Here is a 20,219-nt window from a genome sequence, read left to right on the forward strand (position 1 = left end):
ACTCATATTTAAAAAACAAAACCTTTTTTCAGCTCCTTCCCATCTGCCCTTTAGTCCCAAGTGGAACACCTTTTTTTTTTAATAACTTCTGATTGTTTGATCCTGATTGTTTGATTCTTCATCTTTGAGTCTGCATCTCACCTCTTTTCTCCTTCTGGCTTTTGATTGAAAATGCATTGACAGTGGAGTAATTTATTTTCAACTTCGAGTGTTAATAGTTGGAACTGTAGCACAAGGAGTTCCATTTTAAAATATATATCAACTGTGGTTTGCTCCTTATACATCTTTATAGCTGGTAGTTTATGTCCTCCAGTCCTATCCTTATTCAGGCTTGTATCAGCAACTCTTGACCCTTTGCATGTCATATAAATTTTACTGCATCTTGGTCAATTTTCACATACACAAATAGCTTCACTGGGGTACTGGATTGATATTACATTGAATCTGTATATCAGTTGAGGGAGAATTGAGTATATCAACCCATGAACGTGATATATACCTTCCACTTATCTAGATTATCTTTAATTTCTCTCAGTAATATTTTTTAATAACTGCTTTATTGGAATATAATTCACACACCATAAGTTCACCCTTTAAAGTGCAAGTTTCAGTGGTTCTTAAGTATATTCACCATTAACAGTCATTTTCCATTCCCTCCATTCCCCTGCCCCTGCCTGCCTCTTACCTGTTTTCTGTCTCTGTAGATTAGCCTTTTCTGGATATTTCCTATCAGTGGAATCATACAGTATGTGATCTTTTGCAGCTGTTTCTTTCACATAGCATATTTTTAAGATTCATACATGTCGTAACATGTACCGATACTTCATTCCTCTTTATGGCCAAATAATATACCAGCATATGGATATACTATGTTTTGTTTATCCATAAGTTGACTGACATTTGGGTTGTTTCCACTTTTTTTGGCTACTGTGAATGATGCCGTTAACATTCATGTACAAGTTTTTGTTTGAACGCCTGTTTTTTGCTGTTTGGGGTATATAACTAGGAGTGGAATTGCCGGGTCATATGATAGCCGTATATTTAACATCTGGTGGGAACTGCTAAAATGTTTTCCAAAGTGCACCATTGTACACTCATTGTTTTGCGTGTTGATATCCAGTTGTCCCTGCACTATTTGTTGGAAAGACTAATCTTTTTTTTTTTTTTTTTTTTTTTTATAAATCCATCTTCCATGATTTTCTCTTCAGCCTTTTTTTTTTTTTAATTTTTTTTTAATTTATTATTTATTTATTTATTATTTTTTTTGGCTGTGTTGGGTCTTCGTTTCTGTGCGAGGGCTTTCTCCAGTTGCGGCGAGTGGGGGCCACTCCTCATCGCGGTGCGCGGGCCTCTCACAATCGCGGCCTCTCTTGTTGCGGAGCACAGGCTCCAGACGCGCAGGCTCAGTAGTTGTGGCTCACAGGCCCAGTTGCTCCGCGGCATGTGGGATCTTCCCAGACCAGGGCTCAAACCCGTGTCCCCTGCATTGGCAGGCAGATTCTCAACCACTACGCCACCAGGGAAGCCCGGAAAGACTAATCTTTATTGAATTGTCTTTTGATACTCTTGTTGAAAATCAGTTGATCATAAAAGTAAGAATTTAATATTTCTGGACTCTCTATTCTAGTCTCTTCATCTCTATGTCTATTCTTATGCTCTTGTAGTAAGTTTTGAAATTAGGAAATGTGAGTCTACCAGTTTTGTTTTTTTCATGTTTTGGTTATTCTGGGTGCCTTGCATTTCCATACGAATTTTAGGATCAGCTTGTCAATTCCTGCAGAAAAGCCAGCTGGCCTTTGATATGGATTATCTTGAATCTGTAGATTGCTTTGGGGAGTATGAACATAGACGTCCTTCCATCTTTTAGGGTCTTCTTTAATTTCTTTCAATTAAATTTTATAGTTATCAGTGTATAATTCTTGCACTTCTTCATTAAATTTATTCCTAAATATTTTATTCTTTTCAATGCTGTTGTAAATAGAATTGTCTTCTTAATTTCATTTCTGGATTGTTCATTGCCATTGTATAGAAACACAGTTGATCTTTGCATAATGATCTTGTATCCCACAACATTGTTGTGCTTATTAGGGTTTTTAAATTTTACTTTACTATTTAATTCTAGTACTTTTGTGAATTCCTTTGCATTTTCAGCATACAGAATCATGTCGTTTACAACTAGAGATAGTTTTACTTTTTCCTCTCCAGTCTGGATGCCTTTTATTTCATTTTCTTGCCAAATTATCCTGGCTAGAACCTCCAGAACAGTTTTGAATAGAATTAGTGAGAACAGATATCCTCATGTTATTCCTGATCTTAGCAGGAAAACATCTAGCCTTTCACCATTAAGTATGATGTTAACCTGTGAGTTTTTCCTAAATGGGCTTTTTCAGGTTGAGAAAGTTTCCTTCTATTCCTAGTTTGTTTGTAATTTTTATCATGAAAGGATGTTAGATTTTGTCACGTGCTTTTTCTGCAATGATTGAGATCATCAAGTGGTTTGTGTCCTTTATTCTATTGATATGATGGATTATATTAATTGATTTTTTAATGTTAAGCCAACAGTGCAGTCCTGGGATAAATCTCACTTGGTCATGTATATAATCCTCTTTAGATGATGCTTGATTTGGCTTGCTAGTATTTGGTTGAGGATTTTTTACATCTGTATTCATAAAGGATATTGATATGTATTTTTTGGTAATGTATTGATTTTCAAATGTAAATCCAGTCTTGCATTCCTGGCATAAACCCAAGTTGATGATGACAATATATCACTTTTGCTGGATGGGTTTTTTCAATATTTTGTAAAAATAGGATTTTTTGCATCTGTGTTTATGTAAAAGATTGGGCTATAGTTAGCCCTTTTCTGGGGTAATATCCTTGTCAGGTTTTGATACGAGTTATGCTGGCTTTATAAAAAGTATTGGGCAGTTTTGTCCTTCTTGTAATGCTAGCATTATTTCTTACTTAAATGTTTGGAAGGATTCACCAGTGAAGCTATCCAACCTAGACCCTTCTTTATGGGAAGACTTTTAACTACATGTTCACATTCTTTAATAGATAATAGGATTATTCAGATTTTCTATTTCTTATTGTTTCTCTTTTGGTAAATTGTGTTTTTCAAGGATTTATCCATTTCATTTAAATTTGCAACATGTATTGATGTAAAATTACTCATAATATCCACTTACCTCATTAATGCCTGTAGAACAGCAGCAATTCCCATTTTTCGTTTCCTGTGTTAGTAATTTATGCCTTTCTCTTTTCTTCCATCAGCCAAGAACCAACATTTGTCTTCTTTTGCTGATTGTCTCAGTTGTGTCATTGATTTCTGTTCTTATTTCCCTTTCTTTGGGTTTAATTTGTTGTTTTGTTATTTGTGGTTTACCTTGTGGAAATAAATCATTGGTTTTTCATCCCTTCTCATGAATTACTTGCAATTAAGGGCAAACTTCCCTTTCAGCAATGCTTTACCCTTATTTCACAGGTTTTGATATATCTCTTTCATTATCGTTCAGTTTCAAATATTTTATAAGTCCAGTTGTGATTTCTTCTTTGACCCATGGATTATTTATAAGTAAATTGTGTAGTTTACAAATACTGTATTTGGGCATTTTCTAGGTTTTGGGGGGGTTTTTTTCTACTGATTTCTAGCTTAATTCCACTGTGGTTAAAGAACATACTCTGAATGATTTCAATTCTTTGAAATTTGTTGATACTTTCATTATGTCTCATCATGTGTTCAATGTTGATGAATGTTCCATTTGGACTTCAGAAGGATGTGTATTGTGTGTTTGTTAGGTATTCTGTTCTGTAGGTGGGTGTCAGGTCCATTTGTGATGTCCAGGTTTGTATCTTTACTGACTTGGTGGAAGGAGTTCTGCTTGTTCAGTCAGTTACTGCAAAAGGTATTGACCCATTTCTCCTTGTAGCTTGTAAGTTTTTGCTTTAAATATTGTGAAGATATGTTATAGGTACATCAGAATTCAGGGTTGTTACATAAATCCCTGTGGGATTTGTCCTTTTTTATTGTCACGTGCCCATCTTCATCTCTAGCTTGTCTGAATTTACTCCAGTTCACCGACTATATTGTGGTAAAGTGTTAGCATGCTCTATCTTTTCCTGTGTTTTTCTACTTTAAACCTTTCTTTGTCCTTAAATATAAGTGGTGTCTCTTGTAAGCAGCACGTAATTGGATTTTAATTTTTTCATCCAGTCTGACGAAATTATCTTTGTTTTTTTGACAGTTATACTGTGATGCGCCTGGGTTTGGTTTTCTTTGTATTTATCCTGCTCGGTGTTGTGTAAAGCTTCCTGAATCTTGGCTTGGTTTCTTTTGCCATTTTTGGAAAATTCTTCACCGTTATGTCTTCAGATATTGCTTCTGCCCCATTCTCTTTCTCCTGTCCTTCGGGGATTCCAGTACATGTGTTAAACCCTTTTACCATGTCCTTTTATATCTTCTCGTGCTTTCTGCATTTTCCATCCTTTTTTCTCTGAGTTTCAATCTGAGCATTTTTTTTCTAGTTCACTCATCTCTTCTGTTGTGCCTAATCTGCTATCAAACTTTTATTACATTTATATTTTTAGTTACTGTATTATCCTGTCCTGGGATTAAAGATTTTTGAGTCCTTGGATGAAATTATCTATCTTTTCATTTATTTTTATTAATCATTGTTCTTTTAATATCCCTGTGTGACAACTCCAGATCTGGATCACCTGAGGATCTATTTCTGATATTTTTTTTTTTTCTCTTAGTTTTCAGTCATTTTGTCTTGTTTTCTGGCACACCTGGTAATTTTTTTTTTTTTTTTTGGTGAAATCACTTTTTGTAAAACTTTAATTTCTGAGACATTTAAAAAGTCACACTAAAAGTATCACACTAAAAGTAAAACAAACAAGACTGACGATTTGTAAACAAAACACTCTGTAAACAAAAATAATTTGCCAGTGCATCCAAACATTATTTTTAAATAAGCAACATTATACCAATTTTTTAAAATTTAAAAAGTCAGTACTGCATGTATCCTCATACTTAAAAAAAAAAATTATTGTAAGAATTCTGCCATTATACACTAAATACTGTGCTCACAATATAGAAAGCCACTTGGGGCTTTCACACGATGTAAGCCTGTGTTGTTGGCACATAAGGCGGTTACTGAGGCCACGGGGAGGCCAACTGGGCTCCAGCAAAGCCAGGCAGAAGCCGATGCCCCTAAGGTCAGGTTGAATACTGAGTGTTCTGTGTAAAAGCATGCAGAGGCTCTGGATGAATTAGTAGAAGCTCTGGATCGTTCTGTGTCACTGAAGCCGATCTATTTCCAGTTTGTCCTCATTCCTAGAACATCAACTATTTCTAAGGGCTCTCTTCTCTGGTGGGCCCCAAATTCATATTTTTGTCTCCCTATCATTGTGAGACTTCCCAATTCTCTCTGTAGCTTTATTCTTTGTTAGGAGTTACTTTCTGCTTGATTTCTCTGAGTCTTGCTTGGTGCGTGCACGTTTAGTAGTTGGCAAATACCTTGAGGGAGAAATATACTTAGCTGACTTGGTTTTTTCCCAGTGCCTTCAAATAGCCATTTTTGTGTTCACCTTTTGTGGATATTTTTGGAGGGAGGGTTGGTCTGATGTCAGTTATTCCATCACAGCTTGAAGAAGGCCATTATAACACTCTTAAACATAAGAGTTACCATCCTAAACACCAATTTTTTAATACGTTGGAAAGAAACGTATCCCCAAGAACTTCCCTTGTCTGCTGTCCAGTGTGAAAATGTTCCTTTTTTTCTACCAAAAGTATTGCTCTGCAGACTATTTTATAGTTCTTCTAATTGTTTTTAGAGTTTCTGTCTTCTCTTTTTTTCCTACCTTCAATAATAGTTACTTTCCTTTTTTAACTATTTTTTTAATTGAGATGTAGTTGACATATGTAATTACTTTTAATTTGCTGCTTTCAGTTCCTTGTGTTTAACATGTTATCAGGTTTTATGGTTGGTTAAATACTAGTAAAGGTTAAGCACTAGTAAGGAAGTTTCACCTAAGGGCATAAGAGTATATATTCGGTTTTAAATTTTCTTTTCTGAGGGTACCTTTATGTGTAAAAGCTAATTTTATTTGCACTTACTTAGAAAGTAATCCTGATTTTTTTCTCTTTTCAGAAAATGGTGTAAATGGAACAGTAACTTCAAATGGAGCAGACTCTCCGCGGAATAGAAAAGAGAAATCTTCATAATGACTTATAATCTAATGGATTAATGTCCCCAAAGAAATCTGCTTTTTACTTATATCTTTCAGCACTAGAGATTTTTTTCTGTTCTTGAAAATACAGTTTGTGCTCTTTGATTCTTGCTACTATTGTTTCATGCATTTTTTAAAGGGCATTTGAGGGGAGGATGATTACTATGATTGAAAAAAATACTTCAGCTTAGACTAAGCTACCTGCCTTCAAAATAGCTTAGGGACCACCACCATATTTTATTTTATTTTGTTTTTTGTCTTTCAGCATTTTTCTAATGATTTGAAGAGAGAACTATTTACAAAAATTCTACATATCAGTGATACAATTTCTTGCTCTCACCAATTTTTTATATTAACAAGATGGCCTGTTCCAGCGAGGTCATATTTTTTAAGTTATCTTTCAGGGCAAAATGGAAATAATATAAAGTTGGATGTCAAACTTTAATATGTTTTCAGTGTTCTCTAATTTTTAGGAATTTTTGTAGCCTTTACACTTGGGAAAAAAAGATTTGTAAATTCACCAAAATACTTGTGTGCTTTATTTTATAGTGGTTGTTAATGTTATTTACATCCCCATTTTTTTAAGGGGAAAAAAAACATACTTTTGGTTATGGCGTGTGAAGATTTATTGCCATATATATTGAATCAAAATATATTAACATAAAAGTACTTGTGAAGTAAAATCTTTTCTTGTGCATTTTCAACACTTGTAAACTGGAAATCAGAAAATTAAATATTTACTATAAAGACAATTTGACCATAGCCCTTTTTGCTATGTTTATTAATAATAAATAATTCTTAATGGGGCTTGTCATAAGTTTGATACACACAGCAGCTTAGAAAAATACTGAAAACCCTTTTAAAAAATAATGCCTACTTGATTTATATATATAAAAAGATGTCAATATTTGGAAAACATTTAATGCACTAGCCTCAAATTGAAAATTCAGGTGGATAAATAGTCTTACAAAAGACAATGCTTTATGTTATAACTGTAGCTTTGGTCCCATCCTTATTTGAGAAACATTTATCTGTATAAAACATATTTTTGGATAAATATATATATATATATATATTTGTATCTCTATAGAAAGGCTCTAAAAAACATTTGGGTAAAATATTTGGTTCCCTTTTCTATAATTATCCTTTAAAATCTTTATAGCTCTATTTGGGTTTTTGTCGTCTTTACAGAACATATATCACTCCTTTCAATGTTCACATTTTGCTCCCCACTTCTCACTTTTGTCACCAGCTAATGTTTGTGCCATTTTTAGTGTAAAAGTTGCAGACCTGATAGGTCTGCAGTTTAATCAGTTGCCATGCTGCTAGAAAGTCGTGCTTTCTGTTTCCAGCTGTTTACCTACTTCCTGGAAAAAGTAGTAGCTCTCTGTAGCATCATGGAGTTTCAGTGGAACCAAATCTCTGCCATTAAAAACTGGCATTATATTGAACTATACATTGAGAAATCAATCAGAATAAAAATTTTTACTTTCACAAGCTGTATCTTGGATGTTTTCTTTGTTGTGAGCAAATTTTATGCTATTTTTAGTGTCTAATCTCATTAAAATGTACACATTGAAAGAGTGTACTTTTGATAAACATTTAGGACAGCCTTTCCTAAAAAGTGTGTTCTACCAAAAAAGATGATTAGTTTCATATATTATTAATGAGGGCAACTGTGAGAGAAAGTGGTTTATAACCAAATTCAGGGACTATTGAGTTAAAAAAACTTAAAGGTGTCTTTTTTACTGCAGGACTAGTCATCCTTTATATGCACACGTGCTTCCTGATGCACCTAGAATGACGACCACGGGGACACAGCATGCAGTGTCTCCACACTCATTTGAGGAACCTTCTTTCTATGAAATTACATACAGCATATGCTATGTGTTCTTGTGTTCTACAACATATGCTATGGGTTTGGGGGGGGGGGAAGCCCTTGGTATGTAGTTAAAACTTTACAAAACACATACATACACAAGTGTAATTGTAAATAGTAAGCCCTAGATCCCCTCCTCCGAGGAAAGTCTCTACGGGCCCCCCAGATCCTGCAGAGGCGGCTGCTGTCACCCGGCCTCTGGTCAAATTTCGAAGCCTGATGGGAAGCATCACGGTAGGACCATGAGCCAGGACACCTGTCTTACTGAGTGACCTTGAACTAGTTGCTTTGCCCTTCTGGGGTTGTCCTTCCCTCCATAAAAGGGGGGATATGGCTGTGAGTAGTCCAGGTGGACTATTCTGGAACAAATGTATTAACTACATTCTTCTAAAATTAATCGTACACAGTCCTTAAATTCAGAACTAATCCTGGAGCAGAGCTTGTATAGATGAGGAAATGGGAGAGAACTGTTGTTGCACAGACGTTGGCAATAGCCGTTGACACCCTATATCTCCAAGGTGTTGCCAGATGTTTTCACAGAAAACTGGTTCTGCTGCCTGTCTACACGTGGACACCTATAAGAATGGATTGATATTGACCACCTGTTTGCATTTTTTAAAGAGTGGCCTTAAAAGTAACCCTGGAGGAAATTCAAGGGTAATGCTCAAACATGTTTTTTTCCCAAAGACCACCCTAGGTGTGATAGGTAATTCAGTTAAGAAGCATCATCTGCTTTAAAACTTCAACACAAGACAGGTTTGGGAGTTGCAGAGTAGACATTAGCAAGTGTTGGAAGAATTAAAGACTAGTAACCTAGGGCCTGAAGAGAGTAAAGGGGGTTGGACTGAGTCTCTGTGTTTTAGAAGCCCTGGGTATACAGGCCAACACACTAGGATGAAAGGAGAGGCAAAAGGCAAGTCTACTGTATAGCATAGGGAACTATATTCAATATCCTGCAATAAACCATAATGGAAAGTATATGAAAAAATATAGGGACTTCCCTGGCGGTCCAGTGGTTAAGAGTCTGCGCTTCCAGTGAAGGGGGCGTGGGTTCGATCCCTTAGTCTGGGAACTAAGATCCCACATGCCGGGTAGCATGGCCAAAAAATTTTAAAAATTAAAATTAAAAAAAAATATATATGTATAACTGAATCACTTTGCTGTACACCAGAAACTAACATGACATTGTAAATCAACTCTACTCCAATAACAGGTCCATCTGGTTATTGAGCACTGTGTAAAGCCGTTAGCCATCTACAGAAGGCAGCATCCGCTATGGCTCAGCTCGATCCTGTGAAGACAGCACAGAGCCCAGTATTTACAGACAACTAGTTTAAGCATGACTTGCTTTACAAAAAGCTGCACTAGGTATCTGTGTGTCACACGTCAACCAGTTTTATCCAATACCATTCAAGGAAAGGCTAAGCCACTTTGTCTAGCTTAACTATTTTTAGTGAAAAAATTATTACTGTATTTGCTTAAAGCTGAAACCAAACATTTTGTGTTCTGAAAACAAGCAAATCAGAAAAGAAATTTAAGAGGCTTAGGTTCCATCACATAACGACTAGTAACCTAACTTTGACTTTACGTCGGCCAGAGAAAGAAATCTCTTCTTATTTTGAAGATCCAAACTTCAGGTGATAAATAACCTTGTTGATTTCTGCAAATATTAATAGGTACATAGTAAGTAGTAAGACTAGCAGACCAGAGTTCAAATCTTGACTCCTCTACCAATCAGCTCTGTGTGATCTAATTAATGTCTGTGCCTCAGTTTCCTGAGATAATGTTAGCACTTACCCCACAAGGTAGTTCTAATAACGGATAGTGCATAGCTCCACGCCTGATGTTTATTAAATGTTAGTTGTTAGCTCATAAGTTTGTGACAAACAGCACAGGGGCTGAATGGCTCATAGTAAGTATTAAGTAGTTTTAGTTGTTGCTACTTTTCCCTGTAAGACCCCGTTGTACAAGGTTGATGAGCACTCATGCCCACAGTACAAGGACAGTGCTCCATGGTTGCGGAGCAGAGGGACCAAAGATGCTGCAAGAGCTATTCAAGCCACCATCACAGCCATTGAATCACCGGAAGACTGCAGGCATGCTTCCCCAGCAAGAAATTTCATAAAGCAAACTTCCAAGTCTGTACTGAATCATTCACACTTGCGTGACACAATAATCATAAAAGCAAATCATGTGTATAGTTTCTAAAGAATGATTTTTTTCTTTAAAGGTATTCCGGCCCTTTGCACAGCAAACATTAACATCTTTTTTTTTTTAATTAAGTAATTTATTTTGGCCGCGCTGGGTCTTAGTAGCGGCATGCGGGATCTTCCTCATTGTGGCATGTTTCATTGCTGCATGAGAACTCTTGGTTGTGGCATGCATACGGGATCTAGTTCCCTGACCAGGGATCGAACCCAGGCCCCCTGCATTGGGAACGTGGAGTCTTACCCACTGGACCACCAGGGAAGTGCCTAAAGAATGATTTTTTTTTTTAATTAGATACCTATGGTTTATGAAACTATACTTTCGTTCAGATGGCTTGTACAACTTCTAGAGAACTATTAGCTGCTTAGAGTTGCCTTACCTTCTAATGGAAAGAATCAAACGCCATCAGGTAAATGAGCATATTTACCTGGGACAGGAAAAGTGTGTATTACAAGATAGTTTATCAAGAAATTTGAACAGATCTCATAAAATATCCTAGAAATTACAAGTAGACTGGAAGGCCTGGATATGGCAGTGGAGGCAGGCGAGGCAGGGGGTGGGAATGTACACCTAAGTGTGGATAATATATGAAACAGACCAAAATCTTAAGACTGAGGTTGTTACTCTGTTGTATATTGGTTGATTGACTTCTGGACTAATAGCTTTTATCTCCCTCAAATATGAGAAACTATAATAAAACTCCTTATGAGAACAATGAGAGATTAGTGTTTCAAAAGTGCAACTTTACCAAACTAATTTAGGTTATTAGTGACCTTCTGACCAGTCAGAGTGGTCCTTTTCTATTTCTTGCTGATTTCCTTCACAACAAACAAACAAAAGAGTAAGACACAGGTTATCTGTAACTCAGGGCAGAAGGGAGAAATGTCTATACTGTATTTATGCTAATAAATGAAAAATGAAAGATTAAGTGTGGCTTTTAAAAAGTGAATTCAATTCTGTAGGATTAAGATCTAGAAGACTACCAGGAATACATTAGAAGACTGGTGATTTACCTAAATCCTAATACACATAGGAAGCTTGGAAAAGTTCAAAAGAAAATCCTCAAGGCTTGGTTCAACTTTATCTTCAAAAAGAACTTGCATAACTACACAACATCAGTCATTCTCAGTGAATAGAAAGCCCAGTTCAAACCTAGAAGTTATTTCTCTGTTGATATCATGGCATAGTGGGTCAACTCTGTCTCAGTGCAGAAACAATGGTACAGAAGAATGAGAGGGGGATGGGGAAATAGCCATTTAGCAAAAAGAAATCTCTTTCTGAAGAGAGAGAAATATTCTGCACTGATTGTCATTGACATTTATGGAGCACATCTCTAAATATTGGCCATTATACAGAAAGCAGGTTCATCTCATTTATTCTTCTATGATACAGCATCCTAATTTTGCATGGGCTGTGGGGTTTGTTTGTTTTTTTTTTCAATGAACACTGAAACAATAAAGAATTTGAATAGCAAAGCCATCTTGCAGAATGTAGCCTCAGGTTTAAGTAATCACAGCTCTCCTTGTTTTACTGTATTTTGATGAGCGCCAACATTCTAATTACAGCCCAGCATCTCTTGTTCAGCCGGCAGTGCCAATCATCCCCATTATGCATTGACGTGGAGTAAGTACCCGTTAGGGGCTGCTGCAATCACCACCCTCATTTCCCGCTCACGTTCCATCCACGTCAGCGCTCTAGTCTCCACTGGGAAGAGCAGCTGTACTTGCTGTACTCATTAACCCAGCTGCCCTTGACATTTGTACCTTTTTTTTTCTTTTTTTAACTAATGTCACAAATTCTCTACAAAAGGAAACGCTTTCAGCCTGTGATTTTATTTATTGGTTTTTTTTTTTTTTTGCATTGATTATTTCAGCTGTCTCTTTATGCAGGAGCTATACTTCCAACTAAAAGAGTCCTCTTCCATTTCACACACTGGGATTCAAAATTCCAAATAGAAGCGCTACGTATTACTATGATTTGATGTAACAGAATGGCCAATGGGAGGGACCAAGCTGAACGCAGGTCCAGAACTTCACTCACTGATCTGAAAGTCTGGCTTTAAAAGTTTCTTTTTGATATTTCCAATTGCCTAAAAAAACTGAAGTTACCAGTTTTGTAGGATATTTTATATTGAGTGATTCTCATTTCAGAGATGCTTAGTTTTAATGGGTTCCTACCCTGCTTTGCCTCCCCTTGAGCTCTGCAAATGTCTGCTCTCGATAGTTTCCATTCGTTCCATGGCATCTTTATCTTTCCCTGCATGCAGCAGGGTCCCAATGTCTAGCATCTTGCATCTGAAATGAAAGAAATGGGGAGGGGATATGTAAAACAAAGGACCTGGTAGAGCAAAGGACCAGCCTCTCCCACCTCAGTCCCCAAAATACCCTCCCGCAGCCCATTCTTTACCCTCCAGAATCTTTTTTTCCATAAGACACAATAATACTGTACTTTACTGATTCTAAATGTACTCTCCCACCCCCATACTTCAGCCTCTCAAATAAGAACGGGTCTTTCAATCAATGGCATGCAATAACTGGCAGCATTTTTTCTTAGTGTACATAAAATAAGGATTTTTTTAATGGTGAATTCTTTGATTGCATAAAATTCAGTAAAAACTGCTGGCATTTGTTAAAGGCTTACTAAGTTGTAATTATTATTTTAAGTGCTCCTCCACTCATTTTTACTCTTCCTAAGAAGCATATGAATAGGTAGGGACAATTCTTAGCCCTGTTTTACAGAAACTGAATCTCAGAGGTATGAAGAGACATAAGTGGCAAAGCCAGGCTTTGGACACAGGTGTGTTTGACCTGTTTCTCCACCCGCCCCTCCTCCACCCAAGCCTGTCCTTACAAGAGGATCATTAGATCTGATGTTCACTGTTCTTACTTCCAGGGAGTTTTGTGAAGATAAAGTTATTTCATTTTTTTCTTAATAAATTTTTATCTTACCTTTTTTTTTTTTTTTTTTTTTTTGGCTGTGTGGGTCTTCATTGCTGCGCACGGGCTTTCTCTAGTTGCAGAGAGCAGGGGCTACTCTTCGTTGCGGTGCATAGGCCCCTCACTGCGGTGGCTTCTCTTGTTGCAGAGCATGGGCTCCAGGTGCATGGGCTTCAGTAGTTGTGGCACGCGGGCTCACTAGTAGTTGTGGCTCGCAGGCTCTAGAGCGCAGGCTCAGTAGTTGTGGCGCACGGGCTTAGTTGCTCCGCGGCATGTGGGATCTTCCCGGACCAGGGCTCGAACCCATGTCCCCTGCATTGGCAGGCAGATTCTTAACCACTGCGCCACCAGGGAAGCCCGATAAAGTTATTTCTAATTGTAGAATATTAATCAGACACAACATTTTAATTTATTCAATAAACACTGATAGACTTTTTCTGGATATGACAGGGGTACAAAAATTACTATACACAGTCCCTGCCTATAAAGGCTCACAGTCTAGTGGAGGAGACAGACATCCCAGACAATCATTACAACAATGGGGAAAGTTCCAGAGTGGGGATAAGTACCAGGCACCTCAAGTACAAGGTGCCTCAGGTACGAGGCTGAACTCTAGCTGACTCTGTCTGGGAGCTGAGAGGAGGCTTTCCCGAGGAACGACCTGAGGCTTCGTTGTGAATCAGAAGAATTTGCTTCAGGGCTTGGTGCTCAGGGCCCGATGATGAAGGAAGGGAGTGAATGAATCAATCCATCAGTGACGGAAGGAATCAGCTAAGGCTGGAGAGAAACTGCGCCCGTGATTGGAGACACTGATGGGTAAGGAGCAACCAAGGAAACACAAATCTTTGAGGGAGCCTGAGAGGGAAGGGAAAGAGGTGAAGAGAGGCTAGAAGTCATGGAAACCAAGCAAAAGGGCTTCAAGGGGGAAGTGGTCAGCGGTGTCAGAAGCTGCAAAAGAGAAAATAAAGACTGGAAAGAGTACCTCCAATGTGTCTCCTAGGAAGTCTTTGGTGTCCTGGTAAGAGAACAACAGAGGTTACTGTGATAGGGGTGGGGCAGGGGCACAGCTGTTAGGGGTCCCGCTCAGTCATTGGTCTGCATCACAGTGGGCCCCTCCCCCAAGCAAGTGATTGGTTAGGGAGCAACAGTCAGCGAGCGACCCTTAGCAGTCCTGCTCAGCCATTGGCTGGCATGGCAGTGGGCCCCGCCCCTTTCCCTTCCTCTGTTTGAAAGGAGCCCGAATTTGGAAGACGGTTTTTCTAGACACTGGTCTGCCATCTTCTCGGTCTGCTAGCTTTCCAATTAAAGTCGTTATTCCTTGCCCCAACAATTCATCTCCTGATTTATTGGCCTGTCCTGTGGCGAGCAGGGCGGGCTTGGGCTCGGTAACATTACCAAAGATTCCCTCTGCCTCATTTCCACTGATGGACCGAAGGCCTGGAAGGATCTGGTGGGATCCCACAGCAGGGCAGGTGCTGGACCCCTCCCAGCGTGAGGGAGGAGACGCTGTCCACCGCCCAAGCCCAGCCTGCGGAAGATCCACAGTGGGAAAATGCAGGGGAGGGTCGGAGTGCTGGGCCACTGCCCCCAGCCCCCTTCGCTGGGAGTGGGGTGAGGGCCTTCCCGGGACGGCTCCGCACACGGGGCTCCAGGGGCAGGGCTGCCACCGCCACTAAGGACCCCAACCACCAGGACTGATGGGAGTGATGGGACCCCCAACTGTCAGGACCAGGGCGAGGCCTGCAGCCCAGAGACCCGGGGGCCGGGGTGGGCAAACATTCGAAGATTTCATCGTGGCCCTGGTAAGGCTCCAACTACTAACATAAGTCAGTTCTCGCAACTACAAGTGACTTTTCATGACCTACGGCGGACTTTACAAGCTGTAAGACCTGTCTGAGAGCATCCCCGCCGGCAGGAAGGGAAGGAGTCCACAGAGGGGGTTTGAAGGGACAGTGAGACAAATAAAATTAAGTTGCTTTATGATTCCACCCTATCAAACCCAATTCATTGAATAAAAAGGTTACAGACAAAAATGGGAGAGGAGAAAATCGATTACAGGCAGACCTCGGAGGGATTTCAGGGTTGGGTTCCAGATGACCGCAGTAAAGGGAATATCGCAATAAAAAGAGTCACATGAATTTTTCGGTTTCCCAGTGCATATAAAAGTTATGTTTCCACTATACTGTAGCCTACTAAGTGCTCAATAGCATTATGTCTAAAAAAAAAATGTACATATCTTAGTTAGGAAATACTTTATTGCTAGAAAATGCTACCCATCCACCTGAGCCTTCAGCGAGTCGTAGCAGTCACATCAAAGATCACGGATCTTAGATCACCTAAACAAATATAATAATAAGGAAAAGCTTGAAATATCGCGAGAATTAACAAAATGTGACAAAGAGACAGGAAGCGAGCAAAGGCTGTTGGGAAAATGGCCCCAACAAGACTTGCTCAACACAGGGTTGCCGCAAACCTTCAAGTCATGAAAACGTAGTATCTGCGAAGCACAATAAAGCGAGGTGAGCCTGTACAAGCCGCGTGGGTGCTGTGGCCGGGCTGTCGCTAGCACAGCTGTGAGTGCCCTCGTTCCAAGCATTATGCCAAGTCTCGGAATCCACAGGGACAGACCTCACAGGCACGATTCCTGCCCTCACCAAGCTGAAAGTGTGAAGACAAGTAACCATGTGCAAAAATAGGACACGTAAGTGCTATAAAGGGGGACCGCCGAATGCTTGAGAGAAAGAGAGAGAGAGAGAAGGATGGAGGGGAGAGGAGGAAAGACCTCTCTGAGAAAACTACCTGTAAGCTGAGAAGCCCAGGATGAGTACCATTAAGGCCAAGAGTGAGGGAAGCGTTAGTTAGAACAGCCCACCCAGGACAAACGTGCCATTGGGCGGGGAGGCCGGCGGGGCCGTCTCTCCAGGACGTTGGTGCCAGGCCTTGGGCCTCCAGGTCCACCCATTTTCCCTGGCACCAAGGTATCTCCCTATCTTTCTGTTCCTGCCATCTCCATGGGGAAGTGTGGCCTGCAGGTTCCAGGGAAGGAGTATATCCATCCATTGTTTTCCCTCTGGTTTTCTCAGCAAGTCTTTCTCCTGTGAAGATGCGAGGGAACGTGAAATATCTTGGGACACTGAGCAACACTGATAAATCCGATAGGTAAGGTGCCTGCTTATTTTCTAGCACACGTAACTGGTATTATTTTATTATTTCACTCTTCCTCCCCACATTTATTGAGCACTGTTAAATTGGACCTTGCAGGTTAGTAAAAGAACAAAGACAATGTACTAAACAGTTCTATGCAAGTGGGCAGAAGAGCTTGCGTCTCAGCTGGGAGGCCAGGAGAGATGGCAACTGGCTTTTAGGGAAAAACATTGTTGATTTCAAATGTTCAAGTTCTGATTGAAGTCAGAACAAAAACTCTATGGAATCAACTTAAGGGGTCTGCTCTCTGGCTGTCTAAAAATTAGTTGGAAGGCTCCTACTTTGAAAATAATCCACGGCCCCATCACCTTTTTCCCCCCATCACCTTTTAAGCCAGGGCCACTCAAACTTCAGTCCAGGGAGTAGTTTCTATTCCATCCTGCAAATTGTTTGTAACCAATCTGCAATGAAATAAGTACAGAAACAGAGTAAGCATTTAGAACTTTTATGCCAATTTGACAGAATAGTTTTATGTGTGTTGAACCTAAAGAAAAAAGTTAAGCTTGTGTTTTGTAGTCTTTGGGGGTATTTAAATTGAATTTTCCTAGTAGTTTATTATTTTCCAAAATATTGATCCACAATGGATTTTAAACAAAATCAGTCCTTCCCCACAGGTGCTCTGAGAGGCTTTGTTCTGAGCCACTAAGTGGGCCTCAAAGGCACTTTTCTCAAAAGCACAGGCAGTTAAACTTGACAGTTCACAAAAGGACCCAGAAACACTCTTGACAAGTCAGAAGGGAGCTTGGACCCACCCTGTAAACTTTCTCATTCAAAATAGAGGCTTTGACCGGGTTCTTGGCAGGTTTCCAGATTTCTGCCAGCAGGAAGCACAGATAAGGAGGATTTGAAAGTTGAGCACACTCTCCGCAAAAGTCCCATTTATCCAGAGCGGACGCTTGATTTTACGTGAAGTCCACAAAACAGGAGCTGGCCAGATGGAGGCCCAAAAGGTTTGGGTGGTACCATTCGTGTCTTCAGAGCCAAGTGTCACGTCTGCTTCTTCTGACTCTAAGGGAGATTGAAGAGTCCTGAGCTGATATGGTCACAAAGCCTGTGGCATAAATCCCCAGATGGCCACCATGATATCATTAGCTTAACAAAACCAAGTATTATGGTTAGGAAACCAGCCCTTCAAGTTCACCGCAATTACCTGTGTGGAGTAACTAAGAAAGGTGAGGCCTGCTGTTGGATAGATTTCGCCAGGGAAATGCCACAAAATCCCCAACTTCATTGCCAGTGGGTCTGAGCCAGCCTTCAGCACTCATGGGCAGTTGAAACTAACGTGTCCTTAGTGGACATGGCCAGTTCCCATTATTTGTATTCTTAGCTGTTCTCATATGTCTTAGTTGGTGTCTTCCATTAGGCTAAATTAGTTGGATTTTTGCAGGCAGAAAAAAATATCTTCCCATATTTTTGTAATTTTCCCACACGCCTATTACATTCTGTACCCAGTAGGTTCTGAGTAAATGTTGACTAACCCGTTAATAAAATGATGTAAATCAAACGGCAGGTTCCTTTTTTCCACTTTTGAGGTACATTTATTTTTCCTTGCTGGTATACCATTGTATTCCAGGCTCCATGAATTTGATTTAAAATTTTGAAAATGAAAGAACATAGAAAAAAATAATGCAAAATTTAGTTCATTTGGATCTCATGTGCTCAGGTATCATGCCCACTCAGAGAACTTGGCAAATATAGTCAATCCCTAATTAGCTCAGGCAAAATCCAAGCCATCCACCCATCGGAGGAAGCGTCCACCGATGAGATTTCTTGAAGGGGAATTAAAAACTGAAACTAAAGCACTGGTTTTTTGCATTCCGTTTTCTCATCTCTTCTTGAATTTCCTGAAAATTATCCAGCAAGGCCCTGTGTGTTCTTTCTTGGCCACACCATCCAGTGACTGGCGGCCCAGCTATGGGGGTATGAGGGGGCCTGGGGGGAGCGAGGGTGACAGGGCCGAGAGAGGACAGCCCAGTCGACGGGTGAACCACAAGCCACCACGGCGGACACAAGCTCCAAGCTGCAGAGAATCAGCAGCCCCAAGGGCATAGCAATTTCCTTCCATGTTCCCTCATCCCCTTGTCTCTTCTCTCCCCTGCATTCGCCCACCACACTCCCATCTTTGCTTAGCCAAACCCACTTCCCTTCTCATAGAAGGGGGAAACTTGTTTGGCTGGGGTGTGGGGAGTGGCCCCCATTGCGTTTTGAATCGAGGGTTTCATTTTTAATTGTTACCCCATTGCCTCTGTAATCACCCTGCCAACCTAGCAAATGGAACCATAATTCCTTTGAGAAAGACCCCAAACTCTTCAAACACAGTAAATCTCAACCTCCCTGAGGAAGATTGCATGGATACTAACGAAACCCTTTGAGAATCACAAGTCACTTTTTTTTTTTGCTACTATTTTTGTTGTTATTGACAATAAATTGGACCACAACCCTCCCACTGGGTACAGAGAAGAACGTGAAGGCTGGGATTCCTCTCTTTTGTCTGAGTCTCTCCTGCTGTCTCTCAGAGGATATTGTCAGAGAACAGGCTCCGGTGGGGAGGGGCTGTGGGAAAATGCTATCTTTAAGATATTCTGGCATTCAGAGGATGGCGCATATCCAGTTCTCTTCCACCTGGGGAGGGGCCCCTCCCTGGAGCGTGAGTCTCGGAGAGGTTCCATAGCGCTGTCTAAAATCATAGGTCTTGTACGTCAGGTCACAGTGTCCTTGGGACGACACATCCCAGGAGCCTACTGGAGACCCGTCCCATTTCTTAAAGCACAAGTAACTCGGCCAGGTTCTAGCCTCTTGTGCCAGCCGCTGCCAGCCATATGGGTCTCCACCACCAACATTTCCTGTAGGGTCACCCGGGTCCAGAATCACAGGCCTGGATTTTACAAGTTGCCTTGTCAGGTATTGTCCAACACAAGTCACTTTTTAGACTCTTGAAACAACTTGTTCCAGAAAAGGCATATTTGGTGATGCCACTGTAATGCCGTTTGGTAACAATGTTGTTCATGTAATAAGTGAGCACCGGCCATGAGAGAGAAGCTAAACGGGGAAAAGAGAACCAAGAAAACTAGGATCAAATAAGTAGAGAGCCAAGTCTCCAGAATCCTGCCCTTTTTCAAAGACCTCATGAAAACTGAGAATTGGGGTTGATGAGAGGGGATGGACTTTGCCTGTTTCTTCCTGTTTCCTCTGTTTGGTTTTCTGATAAATGCATTTTGTAGCCTGATTTTGGCGTATGTGCTGTAAGCAGAAGCTTGCACACTAACTCCTTCATTCATGTGCAGGACTTGATTCAACAATTCCTTTTGAAGTCAGAACTTCGATACCTGTGGTACAATCACATAGGTTATATTGGTTATTTTCTAGGATATAGAAAAAAAGATTATTTTTAAAAAAAAGAAACAGAAAGGAAAGGAAAAACAGAGAAAAAAAGAGCTAGAAAAAAATTGTCCAGTCTGAAGGGGAACAAACTAATTCCTTCTAAAGTGAGGCCCAGTTGCTTGTGCGGTGACATGTGTCTTGTTAATAGGCGTTTGGAGGGTGCAGAGGGGCGAGGAGAGATAGATGATGCTTCCCGACATCTTTTGTTAACTTCCTCCATTCACCTCTTAGAACCACCCTACACACTAGCTAGGGGAGCATTTGCAATGAGAAGTGGAGAAAAAGCAATGCAACCACACAGACCATGAGAGGTTTGGATTGTGCCAAAGCGCAGAAGCAGACACCTGTTTCCTTTCTTAGAAAAGGCCTCAGTTCCCTCA

The 20,219-nt window shown here is 40.2% G+C and overlaps 1 protein-coding gene across 1 annotated transcript in view; it reads left to right on the forward strand.

Moving 5' to 3' along the window:
- TRAM1 (translocation associated membrane protein 1) overlaps nucleotides 1-7,728 on the forward strand; it is a 29,049-nt gene extending 21,321 nt beyond the window's left edge. Inside the window, exon 11 of the mRNA XM_059901212.1 lies at nucleotides 6,153-7,728. Within this exon, the coding sequence (XP_059757195.1) occupies nucleotides 6,153-6,226 (74 nt within the window). The 3' untranslated portion in view covers nucleotides 6,227-7,728. The remainder of the gene's footprint in view (nucleotides 1-6,152) is intronic.
- Nucleotides 7,729-20,219: the final 12,491 nt, after the last annotated feature.

Source organism: Balaenoptera ricei, chromosome 17, assembly GCF_028023285.1.
Source record: "Balaenoptera ricei isolate mBalRic1 chromosome 17, mBalRic1.hap2, whole genome shotgun sequence".
Lineage (NCBI taxonomy): Eukaryota > Metazoa > Chordata > Mammalia > Artiodactyla > Balaenopteridae > Balaenoptera > Balaenoptera ricei.